This window comes from Hippopotamus amphibius, chromosome 2 (assembly GCF_030028045.1).
Source record: "Hippopotamus amphibius kiboko isolate mHipAmp2 chromosome 2, mHipAmp2.hap2, whole genome shotgun sequence".
Lineage (NCBI taxonomy): Eukaryota > Metazoa > Chordata > Mammalia > Artiodactyla > Hippopotamidae > Hippopotamus > Hippopotamus amphibius.
In genome coordinates this window covers 47954298-47974879 of record NC_080187.1, presented here as the reverse complement: position 1 = coordinate 47974879, position 20582 = coordinate 47954298, and the positions used below count along the sequence as shown (strand labels likewise).

The window sequence follows — 20582 nt, the reverse complement described above, 5'->3', positions numbered from 1 at the left end:
ATTATCCTCCTGGGCATTTATCCCAGAGAAATGAAGACTTGTGTTCACACAAAAAACCTGTACACTGATGTTTATAAAAGCATTATTAAAAGTAGCCCCAAACTGGAAACAACCCAAAGTTCTTCAATGGGTGAATGGTTACACAAACTATGGTGCATCCATACTGTGAAACACCACTCGTTAATAAACAGGAACAAACTATCCTTACATGCAACAACCTAGACAAATCTATAGAGAATTATGCTGAGTGAAAAAAGCCAATCCCAAAAGGTTGCATGAAATATGAATCCACTTATGTAACATTCTTGAAATAACAAAGCTATAGAAATAACAGATTCGTGGTTAAGAGAAAGCCAAGGGTTGAGAATGGGGTGGTGTAGGAAAGATATAGATTTGCCTATTAAAGGAGAACATGAGAGATTCACGTGGTGATGAAATGTTCTGTGTCTTGACTATCAACGTTAACCTACTTGCTGTGATACTATATTATAGTTTTGTAAGATGTCACCATTGGTGGAAACTGGGTAAAGTGTCCATGGGATCTCTCTGTATTATTTCTCACAGTGGCGATTGAATCTACAATTATTTCAAACTAAGGAGTTTAATTGAAAAAAAACTGCATCTCACTTTATTCTTTTCCAATTATTTTCAAATATATTATTCCCAAAGGAGAAAAAGCAACAATGAATGTGGAATTGTATTTTCCATTACTTTAAATCTGTGAGGGAAGCACCTAGAAATTGTTAAGCGTCCTGATCTGCGGTCGACTGGAAATTCTTGGCTTGCCCAATGAATTCCTATTTTTTGTCTGAATCAAAAATAACTTAACCCTTTATCACTATTAGAAATGAAAAGTAACATTTATTGAAAAGAGCGTTCAAACCACTGAGAATGTTAAAGGAATACTTTGTATATATCCATGCAGACAAAATACTGCAACAAAGGGAACAGAAGAGAATGAAACCATTTACCTCCTCTTTGGCAATGCGCATCTCATCAGTAACATTAGAGAAAACAGTGGGCTGGATAAAGTAGCCTTTATTCCCCCATGGCCCTCCACCACACTCCAGTTTGGCCCCTTCCTTCTTCCCGCTTTCAAGGAGGTCAAGTATTTTTTCATATTGTTCCTTATCAATCTATTTGAAAAAATATCACATGAAAAGGAAAAAATAAACAGCAAATTATAAAGATTATGCTTTGCCCAGCCTGTAAATAAGGGTTTCAAAATGCTAGGATATTGTTATGAAGTTAAATATTCAACCAAAACAGCTGACAAGAGGCTCATATTCATTGTGGGGTATATTTTATCTCATGACTTCTCTGGAAAGAAAGCTTAAAGATAAATACCTGTGTTTAGTATTTGTTTTATAGTCATGCAAGAGAAGTGTATTGGCACTGCAAATATGTGTAAACATTTTCACACAACTGTCACCTATTCACGGGAAGAAATGTCTGTTAATCATCAAGCACACTTACCTGGAAACTAACCCTAACTGAAATTAAAAGGTGAAAGAAGAAAAAGAAAACTTTGATACTGGGTTTAATTAGACATGACAGTTGGAAAGCAGATGCTTTGTGACTTTAGGAAGATCCCTTGACCTCTGGTCTCCTCACCCTGACCATCCTCTGTGGTCAGGTCATGCTGACCACAGCCTGGTTATCCCACCCAGTTTAGGTCCCCCTGGGGCAGTCAGTAGGTCTGGTTCTAATTTCTGACCTGTCCTCGCTGCTGCCAACCTGCTTTGTTAAAGGGACCATGTCTAAATATACTACAAGAACCACAGAACTTAAATGATTTGGTAAACAACATTTTTATAAGGAAAAGAATGACTCCAGAGTTCCAGCTGGGAACATCAGGAGCCCATACCTCTCCTCCATGCAATGGAATTGGGGCTACCTGTTGCCTCAGTTCCTAATTGGGGAGTTGAAGGATTGGGTGATTCTTGGACTCCAAATCATCGGTGAAGACTCCCTTGTCTCAGATGTGGCTGGGGTTAGGATTTAAAGGAAAAACATTGGAGATCTAGGAGTTCAGGTGGAAGCTTCTTGCCAGTTTAGCTTGACTCTTCTCACTACTTAAAAAGTGTTGTTTTTTATCTTCCTTTTTGACTCTGCAGTCTCCCCTATCTTCTACACCCCCGGTAAAGGTTTCATAAAGTTCTCACTGCACACAATTCAGCTCCTATATCCATTCAGAGTAAATGCTATTTATATATGTAACACATTCTTCCTCGGTAAAGTCCTTTTCCAATTTGATTTCAAAGACCAAAACATGCATTTCCTTAAAAAGTTGGAAATAATGAGTATTTTCATTTGGAAAAGAAGTTATGATATCTATATCTATATATAATTTTATATTATAAATTTAAAAATATCTTAAAGCTTAGTAAATGAGTGTCTCTTTCCATAAGCTCTTTCTTATAACAAGTGAGTATTTTAAAGGGTAACGAGGCCTCAAGGACTTTTCAGTCTTTTACTTCTCAAAGTCCCATCATATCTACTTTTTCTTCTTGTTCAGTGCAACCTATGACAAAAATCTTTTCACTTATAAAGTTTAAATTATTACATTAAGCAGTTAATCACCGGATTATTTACTTAAGAACCCTATGAATGGAAATTGTCTTAAAACAAAATGTTCTAGCTCAATTTTTGAGCCTCCAGTTGAATTGTACAGATCCCCTAATGGTGGAAAGTATTGCCCAGCAATGTTTAATATTAAGCATTTTCTCTTCCCTTCCTCTCTCCTCTTTTCTTTCCTCTTTACATATGTATGTCTATCTATTTATCTGTATCTATCTATCTTATGTCTTCGATATATGTGTATCTCAAATGGAAAACGTGTTTTACTTTTACATAGATGATAGATAGATAGACAGACAGACAGACAGACAGGTGGATATTTAGTGAAGGAAATAATCACAGCTAAACCCTTAGAATCCCATACTTTTTTAGAAGGGGAGACCAAGTCAAAATTGAATTTACTATATGTCTTGGCATCCATTTAAAAAGTTACCAAATATGATCAAAATTAGCAACTACTTCTATGTACTTATTAAACACAAAGATAAATACAAAATATGACAAGATTAGATTTAATAAAATGTATTACTTCATTTACCAGTTAAGTTACTTTAGGGCTTTTAGGTTTCAATATTTGGTATTGCCTAAGTCCTAAAATTTTCCTACTTGGATATCTTGGCATGAGGAGGAAAATCCAAGACAGCCTTTTAACTTTCTAGACTGTAAACTCTCTGAGGTCAGGTGGAAACTCTGCTCTGGATCAAGACCTCAAAGGGAGGAGTAAATTTAGACCCAAACGTCCAGGAGCTTGAAAACAGACAATGAACAGAGAACTGTGTAAGGAAGAGGGAAAGGTGGCCTTTGGATAAGAGAGACACTCTCGTTGACAATGGTTCTAAGCAGACAGAAGAAAATGGGAACGCTAGGGAATAATTGGGCTTTAACAACTAAAATGGGAAGTTTGCCACAACATTGGGAACTCAGGACTTTTTAGGACACTCGTGCTATCTTTAGAAGGTCAAAGTGACTGAAGACTGTGGAGAGAATTTAGAGGCGTGCCAGCTGCCTGTATCTGTGGGATAGAAGCTGAGAAAAAGGATTGATGCCGAGGAAAACATAAATGATGGGATTGTGTAAGAACTTCCAAGTGGATAGGAACTGTATATAGGGATTCAGAGGTATACAGTGAGGAAACAAATTTACAGCATTTGTTATTTTTCTTCACATCTTTAATTTCCAACATATCTCTTCAACTGTTTCTGGATGTGAAAACTGGACAACACAAAACCAAGATACTTTCTTTACCATTGGGTGTTAGATTCATTATTTTTTTTAATCACCAAACTGATACAGTATTGTCACCTGAGGAAGATATGTGGATGGGAAGTAATCGTATTCAATTAAAACCAGGCCTAGAGAAGATACTCTATTCTTGTGCCTTGTGAATGCTATTCTGTCTATTTTACACTCACCTGAGGGCCTTGATTGACTCCTGGGGTCAAAGGATTTCCAAGAACATACTTTTTAGCCCGCTCAACACTCTTTCGAACAAACTCATCATAAATTGATTCTTCTACGAAGAGCCGGGATGCAGCTATACAACATTGGCCCTGGTGATAGAATACCCCTTGGTGTGCAAATTCAACAGCACTGTCCACTGCAAAGAAGACATTCATGTTAAGAAGAGACATTTTCTAAAGATTATATATTTTTATACATCTTTCTCAGACGTGGTGTGGTGGTATGAAAAAATCATGATTCATGTAGTCAAACACAGATTCGATATATTCTACCTCTCATCCGTCAGGTAACAAATTAACCTTTCTGATCCTTTATTTGCTACTAAAATGATAGTAAAAATAGTAGACTGAAATAATAGTGGTTATCAATACAACTTTAATAAGTGCAATTCCGAGAATGTGGAAAGTATCCTAAGATCAAATCTGACTGCAAGTGATTTTTATAAATATTTCCATTTATAATTAGATGACTGTGAATATTTCTTTCCGGCCTCAGGTTTTAACTGATGACAAAGAAAATATAAAATATCCATTAGATTAAGAATTTAAAAACATTCTTAGATACCCTGATCAATAGAAAAAGTGATATTTCTGAAGAAAAAAAAAACCAATCCATAAAACCCCCCAAAATGCCCAAACAACTAATATTCAGAATTGTTCATACATCTTACAACCCAATTCTATGAAAAATTTTTTCCAGATTTTTCCCAAGTGTGCTGTGTTATTTCATATATGCCTATACACTCTTCTTATCTGTTTATTTGAGGTGGTTACATGGGTCTTAAAAAGAGGGAATAGTTTGCTTCATTAGATCTTAAACAATCAAAAGAAATTTTTCTTTGCATTTTAATTTTCTAAATGCAGAAGATTTAATTTAACATTGTAACAATTAGATATTGTTATCTTTATCTTGTGAACTAATCACATCTGCTTAAGTTGTAGTAAAAGCAGTTTACAGAAAGATTTGGTAAAATCAGAAATCTTGTCATGTCTGTAGAATGTATAATGAGGTAGCGTGCTCTAAAAAGCTTCAGGTAAGATCACAAGAACAACATAAGCCATCTGTGTTGACTGCCTCAGACCAATAATGCAGCTCTTAAAAAGACAGTTAGATGTTTGACCTTCTTTTGCTAGTGGCTCCCATTTAGGAAATAATTGTGGGATTCCACTTGATAATATAATCAGGATGAACCTAGGATATTATATAGTGGAGTCTCATCGTAATTAGAGATTTAATATATGTAAATTCAACTACACCTGCTAGGAAAACATGAGAGAAATTACTTAATAGTAGGCATCCTTTTCCTCTGGCCATTTCATTCAATGAGCTTGTGACCCAGAAAGAAGGGAGATGACAAATGTGCAACTTGCTGTCTCTGGGGGTTTCAGTCCAACATGTCTGGGGGTATCTCACCACACTTAAGGTGATGCTAATATTTAAGGTATGGAATTAAGAATATACATTACGGCCCCTAAATGCAAAACAGTTAGTTGCTTTAGAGTTCAGCTGAGAAAATAGCAATCTATTCCAAACCAGGAAACAATCGCATCTGTGTTGGACTTATCTAGGCATTACAACTTTAGGACAACTTAAGAGATTTTTAAGAGTTATTTTGGACTCTGGTTAATGCCTTACACTTTGACTTTAGAAGCACACCCTTCACAGTATGGCATTATCAGACACCAAAAAGGATGAAGGGTGAGACGTGAGCACTCACGGTCGGCATCAGCAAACACAATGCAAGGACTCTTTCCACCAAGTTCCAGGCTCACTCTCTTCAGATTGCTTTTCCCAGCAGCTTCTTTGATCTTTTTGCCAACCTGAAATGGAGCATAACAAAGGAGGAGGCTTTAATCTGCTCTCATGAAGGCAGGTTTCTTTAGTAATTTAAGTTGGTGCCATAGTTATGTTTCATTAGGGAGAAATGGCATTTGTGCAGATTTGACACCTTCAGTTACCAAAGCCTCCTCCATCCAAGCGTAAACATATGATGGATCATGAAAACAGAATATTGAACATGGTAGTTGATCTTGATGTACATGGTCTTGATGTACATGACTAGACAGGCTATTTTTGATTTTAATCATAACTTCATCTTTCTTCTGATCGATCATGATCCAACCATAATTTACCTATTTTTGACTTTTCATCCCTCTATTGAAATCCAGAAAACTCTATCCAGACAAAGTGGCATATTTACCACCCCCAAACTTCTCTCTGCTTCGTATTATATGCTCACCCCGACTTGGGCTGCCTCCAATCCTATCCTTCCTTAGGGTCCAGCTCGTATCTTAGTTCCTCTTTGAAGGCTTCTATGATGACACTCAAGGTGGACAGGACCCTTTCTTTCTCTGATCTCCCGTAGGTGTCCTCATGAGAACTCTTTCAGAGTTTCCCTTGAATCGTATTATTTGTATACAAATCAATTTCCCAAACAGATGTCCCCTCCCTGGTAGCAGTGACAATGTCCTAACATTGCAGACCTTTTCTCAGCACTATCCATCAGAGTGGGCTCACTCAACTATCGATTAACTATGTCCCCTCCCCCATGTCTCTCCCTTTCACTTTCCCTCTTTCTCCCACTGTCTTCCACACCTTTGAACAGTGGACTTAGGAGAAAAAAATTGGATCTGTGCTCTGTGCTGCTGCTTCAGAGCTGGAATCCTGCTGTTCTTGTTTTTCTTTAATGCTAGTGGCCTTTCTTCAGAGAAAGTGTTTTCTTTTTTCTTTTTTTCTTTGTGGATCACTTCCTATCAAGATTATTTTCTGTAGTTGTTTATATTTTTCTCATCTCTAAAACCTGGCCTGTTTTATATCTATTTTTTTCTTTATCATTTTTTATTGAAGTGAGTACACTAAAATAATCTTTTCTTTTTATAAGATGATTCACTTTATCTTGCTTCCTTTATTCTCTGGATTTCTTTTCTTCCTCAACACATCAGATTTTAATAAAAAGTTTCTATCCCAACTGAATAAAAGATAAGTAGATGCTTGCTGAGTGTGTGTTTAAATTTTAAGTGACTATTGAACTGACTCCTACTGTGCATTACAGAATAGAGCATTAATTAATGGGCTAATGTTTTCATCTTATTTAAAATTTTCATGCACTAAATCAAACCCTTCAATGGAGGTTAATAAAAATAAACTAAAAGTAGCTTGGCAATGGGGAAACCCTGTTTGAAATTTGTCTTGTATTGCATTTTGCTTCCACAGCATATTTATGACCACTTTCGAAAACTGAATTTTCATTTGAGGTGATTAAGAATTTTGTATTTTTCTAAATAATATTCTTTGCCTTTCTCCCTTCGAATTCTCCAAATTCTTTTTGCATCTTTTTTTTATTTTCTGGTTTTGTTTCGTTTTTAAGCTTAGGTTTGCTGGAGAAACTTTTATTGAAGTAGATAATTTTTGTCTTGGGGAACGGAATAAGATCAGAGGCATTTTTCTAAAAGCTGCAAATGTCAAAAGAACTAGCATGAAGAATGGTTAGAAGTGTGAGTGAGAGAGAAAGGTTACACTTTTACTTCATGCAGTTTCAGATGGCAAAAATAAAAGGTTTGCTTGAGTTTTCCCAAAGGTCTAGCTAAAGTCAAAATAAGCAAACATCAGTTCTTGCCCCATGATTTTGTTCCCTTACTTGTTTTTCCAAGTAAAAGCTTTTTTCAGTAAAAGCTTATCACTTTTTTCTCGAAGAGGACTACAACGAAGAGAAGATAAACACAATTAAGACTATGGTAAAAAAGTATGTTCCGTGATATTATGGCATTGCCCGTGTGGGGCAGAAGTAGCTAATGCTCATAAAAATGTTCTAACCTAGCACATCCTGCACAACATAGGTTGGATTCTGTTTTAAATGAATCTAATGGGACATTAAAATTCTTACCTTGCCAGAAACATTTTTATGATGAGTGTGACTGCTGCAGTGAACCACCAAAATATAAAATCCATGGTTTGCCTCTTTCGTGGCATTTGGCAAGTTCACTACTATCTGCTAGGCAACAAATTTGAAGCTAAACGAGGACCCAGAAAGACTGATTTTTCTGTATGGCTTCTGAAATCATCTTAGTCACACTGAATTCTTTAACACTCAATCAGAGGTAGTTACTGTACTGGGTTTTGGAGATAAGAATGAATACCGTCGTCTTTGAGGAGAGTCAGCAAAAGGGAGAGAGATACACAACAAAGCAAGGAGCATGTGCTCTCATAATTATAGATCATGGACAGTGGGGGCACAGATGGAAAGTTTTTAAATTCAGGATGCTCCTGGACTGCAGAGGAAGCCGTGGGGGTGGCGTGTGGGGGGAGCCCCATTACAGTAGGTGTGGCCACGCATGAGCAAAACCCTGTGCGGATGAAAAGATACATGGAATAATCAGGAAGTGATGGGGCAGTGATGAAGAAATATGTGGAGAGGGGACCTCTTCCCTCACGCCTTCAGAACTAGTGTGAGAAATTAAAGAGTGAGGGGAGGAACATGAGAACGGAAATGACTGGAGGACACCCAGTAATCACGCCATTTAGTAAAAACTCTGTAGGATGCTAAATGTTTTACTACCCATTAGCTTATTCAGTTTTATTGGGTTCAACTCAATAAGGGAGATATTATTATTTCCATTTTACATATGAAGAAACTCCGGTTTAGCAAGGATATTTACCTTTTGGAAGACACACTGCTAGGAGGGGTAGACTTAGAATTTGAAGCTGGATGTTTCCTAGTCTTCTAATAGCAAAGTTTTTTTGGGGGGGAGGGGGCAGGTAAAGTACCCTTAAAGTGCTGTAGGGGCTCAGGATGAGGCAAGACACGCAGGCAGTGAGGCAGAGGTGGCAACGGGGAACAGCAGCCTCTGGCTCAGACGAACTAGAGAAGTGTGTAGGATCTAGCGCAGAAGCCGCACCTGGTGTCCCTGCTGGGAAAGGTCTACAATGCTAGGCTGAGGAATTTGTACCTTCCTGCTTTACCTCCTTTGCTATGATTTCAACCTGTGACTTCATTTTTTAATTTAGTGCAATGTCTAAAACATTCCCAATTGCTTTGTCCACAGACTCCTAAATGAAGACTTGGTTTTCCCTCCCTCAATTAGGATTTTGTAGAATGTAAACTTTTCTATTCTGTGTCTATAAAAAACAAGAAAAAGTATATATTGATTTACCTAGTTTAAAAAAAGATCAAGAAAAATAAAACTTGATTTTCTATCATTTTAGTTCTTTACATAAACTTGTCTATTTTGGAGTGGCTAATTAGGAGTATAAAATAATCAAATTAGCCTTTCCTTATTATCTGGAATGTACTTCCTGTTTCACTCGCCAGAAAGTTAAAAAAGTAACCATTTTCAACACCCATCGCATCTAGAGAGCATTTAGCATCTCTCCTCTTGCTCATCCCTTCTCCTCCAAAGTGCCCACGGCTGGGGTCCTGTTCTTTAACCCTTCTGGATAGCCAAGCTGGAGCCAGTGAGGCAGAAAAGTTGGTTGGATCTGGGAAGCTGAGCTGCTGGCTCCTTTTCAGAATGTTCAGGGAAGAGAGAGCCCCAAATAAGGAGCTAAGGGTGAGGCTATGCTCTTTGATTTTCCTAAGCCACAGGATAAAATTACAATTCATTCATACAAATCACTGTGGCCTAATTTATATTTTCTATCATAAACCTTACTAATCATATGACAAGGTCTAATCAGCCATATTTCTCATCAGAGAAAGTAATAACATACTAAAAACAGTTTACTGCAATCCTCCTGCATTTGTAATAGGTATTTCGTTTCATCTCAACGACATCTGCTTACGTTCTATAAACACGTGTGAAGGCTAGAATAAGGAACAAATCTTTAAAAGAACTTTTGTTTTAAGGAAATGTCAGCTTAAAAACAGTAACATAAAACATGCTTCTGACTGCTTCACTACTGGCCTGAGTAAATGACGTTACCTCTGTCGATCCTGTGAAGGCCACTTTGTCTACATCCATGTGAGAAGAAATGGCTGCCCCTGCAGTAGGCCCATAACCAGGGACAATATTTACTACTCCAGGAGGAAAGCCTGCCTAAAAGATAACAAATAAAATAGTTAGAACAGAACTGATACTTTAATTCTGCAGAAAAAGAAGAGAGTATGGAATCAAAGCTGCCTTTTTATGCTAATCTTATGAGTTTCTCTGCAAAGAAAGATTCATGTAAGTGGTTTTATTATTTATTATTCTTACTTCATTGCTTAGCCCACTTAAAATAACCTCAAGGGTTGCATTATTGAGGGACTATATCTCCTCAGAGTCAGTCCATGTTTGACTTGCATGGATCATTGCTCCAATGATGACGGTCTCAAATTTTATAATAGTATCTCAAAAAGATAGTATTTGTAACAGTGTTTGGTAAATTACTCACACAGAAGGAAAACATTGTGTTTCTTATCCATTCAGCAAAAACAAGAAGCTAGGGACTTCCTAGGTGGCACAGTGGTTAAGAATCTGCCTGCCAATGCAGGGGACACGGGTTTGATCCCTGACCCAGGAAGATTCCACATGCCGTGGAGCAACAAAGCCCGTGTGCCACAACTATTGAGCCTGTGCTCTAGAGCCCATGAGCCACAACTGTTGAGCCCATGTGCCACAACTACTGAAGCCTACGTGCCTAGAGCCCGTGCTCCGCAACAAGAGAGGCCACCACAATGAGGAGCCAGCCCACCACAACGAGGAGAAACCCCTGCTCACAGCAACTAGAGAAAGCCCATGTGCAGCAACAAAGACCCAACACAGCCAATAAAATAAAATTCATTAATTAATTAAAAAAATAAGCTAAAAGCTAAAAGGATCTTAACACTTTTAGTTTCTACCTGCTCAGGGCATACCAACTGGGTTGCAAATTCCTATCAGCATTATTTAATCAGAAAAATGTTAGGTTACAAATGGTTACTCCATTCACGATCAAGCTTCACAGATTGATTCCAACCCCAATTAAAGAATTAGCAAGTATAGAGTAGTGTGGTAACTAAAATAACACAGTAAAATTGCATGTTATGTGCATCCAAATGTCTCATTCTGACATCTCTTTTGCCTGCTTTTAATTTGAAGTGAAGAGTATTTTTAAGATATGGATTCAGGTTTCCTAAATTTTAAATTTCTAGGGACTAAAGCTTATTTTTAAAATATTGGTATGATATGAAGGACAAAGGACAATAACTTGTTTGCAAGTAAAAATATATGAAGACAATCTGGATAGTTGATGAAAATAAATTTTACGTGCTCTTTTGTTGGTTTTTGAGCAGGAAGGCAAATGCAGAGGAAACCGTAATAGAAAAGAGAATATAAACATATTCCCTCATGGGTGAATGTGTTTAGAAATAATGTAGCCCAATGCCACAAGCAAGCATATTAGCTCAGAGGCTTCCAACCTTCAGACAGACTAGTTTCAACAAATTTGTAGATTTTCCAGGACGTTAGTAGCAGTTATATACCAACTTACAGTTCAACATTTGAAAGAAAATCGTATCATTTCAACATGAATTTGAATTCATGAATGTTGGGCAAAAGAAATTTTAAAAACTGATCATAAGGTAATAGTTGGACATGAAGCTTTTGAGACTGGCTTCCGGTCTCCCTTTGGGCAGAGTTCATTTGGGTTGACTGCTGGAAATCTCAGCCAACAGCCAATGCGTCCCCACTGGACAGGAGCCATTGGCAGGTAATGTAGTTTACAGCAGCACCAAGTGAGGTCTTCCTACTGTAAATTAGGACTCCTGCATTCTTGCACATATTTTGATTTAGTAGACTTACCTCTTTTATTAAAGATGCCACGTGAAGAGCAGTCAGAGGGGTTTGCTCTGCCGGTTTGACAACCACTGTGTTTCCGCAGCTAAGGGCAGGCCCTATCTTCCAAACGAACATGACCAATGGGAAATTCCACTAGAAGGCAATATATAACAGTAGATTCTTTGTATTGCTGAAAGCCACATTTGCTAATCTAACTTTTACATCATACACTCCCTGTAGATGTTAAACAAGAATTGTAGTAGTTTTGTTTAGTCATCTGCTATATTCTAATTAAGTTCATTGCTCAAAGCAACCCACAAATGCTAAAATAAATAAATAAATAATAAAGAAAGAAAGGAAACCTCAAATAAACTAGATACAAGAAGAGAGCAGGATAAAGTCATAAAATGTTATCAAGTGCTGTTATTTTGAGTTCTTTTTCTACCAGGAGAAAAATCACTGCATGGTTTAGAAATCAAGCCTTACTATAAAATATATTGTTAAGTTATTTGTGTTTAAAAAGCATGATTATTCTTCCCTTCCTTATAGGTCTTTAATTGTAACTATTTACCCAATAATAATATTCAGTGGTATTTACTTCCAAGACAAATATCTTGCAAAAGACAAAGAAGTCTAGGATCTGGAGGCTGACAGCTTGGTTCAAATCTCAGCTCAATCACTGTGAATTCAGGCAAGTTATATGCACTTTTGTGTGATTTCATCATCTATAAGTGCTGACAACAGTCCTCTCTACTTTGGAAGGTTGTCCTGAGGATTCATGGTGAAAATGGGCTAAATGTTTAATGCAGTGAATTGTTCATCACAGACATACAGTAAATATTAGCAATTATTAGTATTCAGGATTGTGTAGTTTTTATGGATTTTATTGGGATATTTGAACTAATGAGCAATTTCATTCAAAATGTTGATATGTGTACATTTCAATTTCATTGGAGCAGAAGATAAATCATTGCCACTTCCTTGTCTAAGAACATCAGGACATTTCACTATTGTTTTGTTTGGCCTTTTTGAATATGTCAATCATTGATAGTCTCCTATTTGTTGGACTTAAAAGGAAATCTTCATGATTCTGCTTAAAAATGGTACTTTCTCAGTGAGGAATGTGAAGTATCAAAGCCTCTTATCTAAAGGTAGGATATATTCCATACTGTGCTCCAAATGCCTCTGGCACAGTTTCGTCCATTTGATAAGAAATTTCATTCAGGAGTTGAACACTCTGGTCGCTACAATTCTCCATGGTGAGTAGTTCCAATGAAGATATAGAAAGTGTTGGAGAGTGGTTGGCCATAGTGTACTTCACTAAAATGGTTGGTGTGTTGCACAATGACCACTTTGCTATGTACATATAAAGCATGGGTCTTAAACAGAGTACACAATACAGCTTTTTAAAAACAAACCATAGAGTAAAATGTTAAGATCTGGTGATGCTCTACTATGGAAACACACTCAAGAGATATGCCAGAATATAGATGGGTTTCTGGACTACCTAGTTTGTATCCAAAGAGTATAGTCACAGAGCAACCCAAGTTCAACAATTACTGTATTTGCTCCACATTTAGCAAATATCTAAGCATTCACTTGTGCCCAAGAAAGCTTCATTAACAAATGAAATAGAACTCACTTTTTTTAAGACTGAAAATTATATAGGAGAACAACTTACAGGAATAATTTGGCCACACACACCAATAGGCTCACTTCTTGTGTAAGTAAAGACGTTTCCATCTGAAAAATAAAGCACACAATCATTTATAGGCCAATGTGCTGATATTCACAGAATGGTGGTTTGGGGCTGATGTAAGAGGGAAGTATAGACAATAATTAAAAAAAAAGAGAGACAGAAATGGAAAAGTGAGCCCTCAAATAATAATTTGAAATGAGAGAAACCATAAAACTGAATTAGGTCAAAGCAAAGATGCACAATTGGAAAAGATCTGAATGATATTTATTCTATCTCTGATCCTATAGGAGGGCTACTTTCTAAATCATACTTGTTCTCAGAGTTCCCTTTCTTTCATGATAAAGGAAATAAAAGATGTGTAGCTAAGAAAGAAGCTGTTAGAGTTCTGTTTCTGACAGCTCTAAGTTCTTCCCGTAATTTTTTAAGTGCATAATATGATTTAAAAATAGTAAAATTAAAACATAGTAGAATTAAAAATATCTCCCTAAGAGTGATAAGCCTTTCCTACTGGTTTGTTGTAAAAAGTCCTCTTTTTTTGCCTACCAAACAATAAAAGCAAACTCTCTTATCTATGAAAAAAATGCCAGAAGTAAAAGACATTTATTTTCCATCTGGATTTAACTGATTCATACACCTCAAAATTTGATGTGGTCATCCTGAGGTTGCGTTGTGCTTTGTGTTTTGTTCTGTTCTCATTTCCACAAAAGCTTCCTGGCTATAATAGCAAGAAGGCTACTTATCAAGATTTCTTTGCACTTTAAATGCTTTCTTCCATTTTGTCAAAGGGTAAAGTAAAAGTTTCTAAAATAGCAACAGTTCTTGGTCCCACCATGGTCTCACTCTCCCCTTTCCACTTCCTGACCCTGACGTCTAACCTGCAGGATGCTCCAGTTAGACTGAAAATGCACTTCAGGGCCAGTCCTAGAGGGTGTTGTGTTTCCACAGTCAATAAGTTTATATGAGTTAAATTCTACTCATAATGTTTTCCAACTTGATACTTTTTCATATTCCTATCCCATTATGTGCATACGCTATTAAAATGCTAAAATGCATACACATTCACTCACACAAATTCTTAAGTTAAGCTATAAACACAGACCCATCTTTCTTTGAAACTGTTTGAAACAAATCAATGTGAATTAGTTTGTTTAATTAGTCTGCTTTAACTATACTGAGTTAGACCAGGCACAGATGACCATAGCTGACTCATACTGGAACATACAAAGAGGCTTAAATAATTACATTATAGAAAGGATATAAATGTCACCATTGGAATAAAACCCAAATAAATAATTTCAGAGGCCAGCTTTGAAACGTCTGAGTTCTTAGAGAGAAAACTGCTTAAATCAGTAATTATAGGCATACGAATGTTTTTACTTTAATATTTTCTAAAATAGCTATAGTGTTCTCATCTACATAATTATGCTGAAACAATTTTAAAAGCCATATGATGAATCTTAGCAGAACTTCCTGGTTCAGAACTGCATTGCCTCAAAGTCAAGAAGAAAATAATTTTGCCCTACTTGGCTGACATCTTTAAAAAGGAGAGTTTGGAATTATTCATCTCTACTCTAATCTCATCCCTACCTTCACCCACAGTGGTTTCCCAAAGCTACTTACCAGCGGGTATTGTGCGGCCATGGATCTTGTCAGCCCAGCCTGCACAGTAGCGTAATGTTTTTATGCAACCTCCTAAATCCATCAGATATGCATTGGAAAATAGTTTTCCACCATTAATCGACTCCATTGTCTGAAAAAGAGATCACACCCCAAATCTAAACCTCCATAGAAATTTTAGATTAAAAAAATAGTCAATATTTTGAGTAATTGTGTGCTAGACAATTTTGAAAATACTAGAAAAAATCCTGTAAGCAATCTCTTTTTAAAAAGGAGACTAAAAAAAAAGTTAAAATGACTTGCTTAAGATCATACTTGGTTAAGGACATAGCAAGATCTGGGTAGAAGAGGTAGTAAGATCCTGGTTTCTAAACCCTAGTGCCCTTCTATCTCATTCTGAACATCCCCCAGTGAACCAAATTTCTAGGAATTGGTCACAATTTGATATACACATAGCTTGTGGGAGTAGCGCTTAGTCTCCCTAGTCAGATCAGAGTCCAACAAGAGTGTACTTATTGTATGATACACTTATTGTATGATACAACAATGGGTGACAATTTACTGTCAGTGACCATTAATAATGACTCAATGATCATTTTTAATTTTTACATTCCATCTGGATATTCACACAATTCACAGAAACTTAAGTAACCCCTGAATTTTTTTTATCCATGAGTTTTCTTCAACAAAAATTTAAATTGTGAAACTCTGAGTTTTGCCACTAATATCATAATTATTATTTGAATGGCCAGGCTGTAGAGTTCAACATTTTCTAGTCTAGAGCCCTAATGGTTTCAGGATGACCTATCTCTTCTTTTCCTCCTTTTCTTAAGCAGAACTTTAAAGATTTGGGGGCCTAATGTTCTGCTGGGGCAGGAATGTATAGGTGGTAAACTCTTAAATCAGTTCCTTATCTATTGTAGTCTTCTGTCTCTGTATTATATTGAATGCTACCTCAAATCTTAATCAAACATGATTTTTGTATGCTTGCTCTTTTTTCCCCCTTAAAATCTTATGCTGACAGAGGCAGTCAACATTTTGTAATTCATAGATCAGATAAATTAGGGAAGCCGAGTTTTAACAGATTCTGCTTTCTTTGTACAGGACGTTTGGGGTAATGTTGCATAGTGTATAACTTTAACTCCATATTTTTGCATATTTTGAATTATGCTGAATCTTTGATTGGATAATAAATGGCCCTTTGATTAACTATAATTGCTAATGTTGATTTATAAAAAATAAACATTTTTGTTACTGCCAGTTGAGATTCTAAAGGTAGTAAAAACACTCTGAAATCTGATGTTGCTGTTGCTTTGTGTTAAATTGGCTTCTTGAGGGAAAAACAAGGAAACACTTCCCCTACACATTCTATGTGTTGATTCATATAACTGCTGAAATGTTTTTTAAAAAGCAGTACACATAAAAATAATATTTTTATAAACACATGAATGGATTTTTCTTTATTATTCACATTTTCACCTATAAAAAGAACATAATTTACTCAAGACCATTGTGAACATGTACATTTCAGGAAGGAAAAAAAATGTTATTAACTGTCTTGGTGGTCTAGATTATGGAGAAATAAGGTTCATTTTAAAGAAATATTCTGGGCACCTTTAACAAACTCCATGAGATTTTTTTTCACTCAGAGAGTTCAGTGGTCAAGTAAATTCAGGAAACCTGGTATATTATTCTAGGATCTGCATGCTGCGTGTGACCTTGTTAAAGGCTCAGAAATTCTACAGTAAAGGAAAGAAATTTATTTAATTTGATTTAACTTAGAATCTGCCAAAGTTTAGACTGTAGAATCTATTCTGGGAGTAGACATTAGCAACATCTAGAACCAGAGTGCAGATTACTTACTATCTAAGAAAAAGCTCAGTGGTACCGTTCATATACAAGAGCTGGTAGGAGTCTTTTTGTTTTGTTTGTAGAGAGTATATAGTGATCACTAAAACCAAAACAACTCACCAATCCAAACAACGACTGCTTTCTAGAGGTTTTAAGTTCTGCCCAGCTTGGTTAATACTCACTGCCAGGAGCAGACGATCTCTTTCAATTAAATCAGCCAACTTGTTTAGTAGCCGTCCTCTGTCTGAAGCATCCATAGTACGCCATGGAGAGCCAATCTGAAAAGCTTGTCTTGCAGCCTTCACTGCTTTGTCAACATCCTCCTGCAAGTCAAAGTGAATTCAACTCGTGGTCTAAATGTATTAGCAAGTCCAATGGCAATAACCCTATAAAATAGACTAAAGCTCCTCATAAGCTGTGTCTTCATCAGCTCAAAGTCCATCACATTGCATAAACTCTACCGTATATTGGAATTATACCTGCTGCCTACTCTTTGGAATGATGAGTACCACACATATAGCACATGGTTGATTTCCTAGAATAGAAATATTATATTTTAATAGCTGCTCTCATTGGAGTGCTTACCATATATCAAATAATGTTCTAATTGCTTTACACATATTGACTCATTTAATTCTCAATAATTGTATGAGACAGATACGTTCCCCATTTTAAAACTGAAGCAAAGAGAAAGAGGAGCTTTGCCCAAGCGCAATAGCTGAAAGTGGCCAAACTGTGTTTTAAAAGGAGCCCAGCTGACTATAGTCTCTGCTCTCACTGCTACATTTTACTGCTTTGGTGATTGGGTTGCCGAGAGTTCCAGGGAAATCTCAAGATCTAAAATAGTGAATATCTTCTTGGATCTCTGGTGAGTTTATGGGCTGTGCATTCTCAGGAAGAACCTACTGAAGGGTGAATAAGAACTGTGTTTTTCTGTTGAAGAATAAACATTATTAACATGTGCTCATTCTTCTTGTTCAGAGGGAAAAAGGCACAGAGGCAGCGGGTCTGGTGTAGAGAAGGGTTGATATATTTCCACCTCTCATTTCTTAACTGGGTACAAAGAGATCCTTTTAATTCCTAACTAGGTAAAGAAGTCAGTTTCTTATTATTAAGGCCCTGCTTAAAATTACATTAATTCAAGCAAAAGTCAAATAATCAAGTCATTTCACACTCAGTCTTGGCTTCTTGCTTTCACTCATGTGTCCTCACTCACACTTTTTGCTGAACTGGTTTATTCCTCCTGTTCTTTCCTAGTTTGCCTCAGTTAAATACTCTCCCTGGCCACTCATTCCCATAGATCTTTGTTCAGATCCCATCTGAGCTCCTATAGAATACATTTACTGCAAAAATCACTACCCCTTCCATTACTACTTTATGTGTCTTTTCTCCTTCCTGCATCAAATCAGTTGCAAACACTTTAAAAACATAGATTATCCCAATGTTCTTTTGTGTATCAGTCTGGTCACTACATGGAACTATATAAGCTCCCCAAGTCATGGTATCTCTCAAGCCAGTGGGTTGTCTTTTGTGGGAGCAATAGTTTCCTTAAAGAATCAGAAGGGAAAATTGTCCCAAGTTTTTTTAAATTGCCCAAATTAAGCTGAACCCATTCAATCATGATACCTTCCCGTTGGGAGGCACGGATATCAGATTAATATTTCCTGCCTTTGATTATATTCAGTTAAGAAGTCCCAAACTGGGAATTCCCTGGTGGTCCAGTGGTTAAGACTCCAGGCTTCCACTGCAGAGGGCACGGGTTTGACCCCTGGTTGGAGAACAAAGATCCCACATGGCGTCACCAAAAAAAAAAAAAGTCCCAAACTTGCAGTCCCAAGTATGCAAATTAAAATACAAGAAAAGTAAATTATTTTTTCAGTATTTATCACCACACTAAGATGATCTTGGGCCAGAGGGATGTTTTAGAAGTATAAGTACAATCTGGTCTGATTAAGTGATAGTATTATCACAATACAGACTATAAAAAAATATTCTTTCACTGTAACCATCATACACTTATATATCTTACTGTCTAACTTTTAAGAGGATAATGATTATGTACAATAAAATACATCTATTCTTACTCCCCCTTCCTGAGAAAAATATGTATACAGTCATATTTTGGGCATTCAGTTAATCACATTGATTGCTTACATTTGGACATTATTTTATGCCATAGGTTCTCACCTTTTCCAAATTATATTGGAAGAGCACTGTTGAAAAACATTAAAAAGCAAACAAACCACAGAATCTGAAATTGCCAGTGTGATCTGTGGATACCACAGCTTATAAAATACATGCTGCTCCGTGTTTAGAAAGGTCTGTGTGACACAGCTTTCACTTGGATCCTTCTGCTCAGTGTTCCATCATCAGCCTTAGCCAAATATGGTTTATCATAAGCATCCTGGCCTTTCAAAGGGATATGGAATAATTGGCTTCAAGACAAGTAACTCTGCCATATGGAAAATATGTTCCTGGAGAATGCTGCTATAAATAAGGACGTTTTTGTGGTTATGTCCTTTGGATCATGCTCCTCCTTTTCTCATGTATTTTATCTTACAGGCACAGAAATAGAATAATGGTAGTTAATATATAGCTCTGGAACAAAACAACCCTGATCTGGATTCTGGTTCCTCACCTATTAGTTATGTAAGCATTGAAGCATCCATCCATCCACCCATCCATCTGTCTATCTAAAGATTTGCTAAGGGGCTTCCTAGGTGGGGCAGAGGTTAAGAATCAGCCTGCCAATGCAGAGGACATGGGTTCGATCCCTGCTCCAGGAAGATCCCACATGCCGCGGAGCGACTAAGCCCGTGTGCCAAAAACAAAAAAAGTTAAAAAAAAAATAAAGATTTGCTAAACACCCTCTTCTGTACAATCTTATCATCAGGCTGCTAACGATAAAATAGTGAAGTAAAGAGATTGGCCTTTTGAAAATTCCAATTGTGTGGGAGAAACATACAATCAATTAATCATATCATTATTATAAACCATGAGAAATATTCTGAAGTGAACTATATTGTGATATGACTTCTCTAATCAGTTTTCTTGTCTTTAGGAATAATTTGCCTCACATAGTTGTGTTGAAGGCTAAATAAGGTGACACTTGAAACACATTTTCTGTGTGACAGACATTACGTTCAGTGTTCATTAAATGGTAGTTAGTGCTGTTGGAGTCAGAGCAGTCAAACCAACCTTAAAATGACTATCAGCAGTTCTAGTGTATTTTCAGTTTTCACTGCCCTGTATTATTTGAGGCTGTCATTATCTTGTATTGTTGCTAGCCTTCCTAAGTCCATTTTCTTCTTTCCCCAAACTGTCTTGCCTATTGCTACCAGACTAATCTTCCTCAAATAATTTGACCTTATCACTTTCCCTTTCCAATATGTGAAAATGCTCCCTTTGCCCACAGTCCTGAGGCCAGACTTCTCTTTTTGATTTTCAAGGCTGAGCATTTTGGGGCTCCACTTCACCTACTCAAACTTGTGCTCATATGTTTTCTGCTCTATCTGGCCCAATTACTTCTCACATTTGCTCCAGTAATTCTCCTTGCACAGAATGTTCTACCACAACACCACTTTCCTTTCAAAATCCTACATATTCCTTAAGACCCAGCTCAAATATCACAGCCTACATAA

The 20582-nt window shown here is 36.8% G+C and overlaps 1 protein-coding gene across 1 annotated transcript in view; it reads right to left on the bottom strand.

Moving 5' to 3' along the window:
• The window catches only part of ALDH1A1 (aldehyde dehydrogenase 1 family member A1), a 48435-nt gene that overhangs the window by 9917 nt on the left and 17936 nt on the right, over nucleotides 1–20582 (bottom strand). The window contains exons 3-10 of the mRNA XM_057724305.1: nucleotides 17124–17264; nucleotides 15094–15223; nucleotides 13456–13517; nucleotides 11799–11927; nucleotides 9960–10073; nucleotides 5759–5861; nucleotides 3993–4177; nucleotides 972–1136 (exon numbers count right to left, since the gene is read on the bottom strand). Coding sequence (XP_057580288.1) covers nucleotides 972–1136; nucleotides 3993–4177; nucleotides 5759–5861; nucleotides 9960–10073; nucleotides 11799–11927; nucleotides 13456–13517; nucleotides 15094–15223; nucleotides 17124–17264 — 1029 coding nt within the window. The remainder of the gene's footprint in view (nucleotides 1–971; nucleotides 1137–3992; nucleotides 4178–5758; nucleotides 5862–9959; nucleotides 10074–11798; nucleotides 11928–13455; nucleotides 13518–15093; nucleotides 15224–17123; nucleotides 17265–20582) is intronic.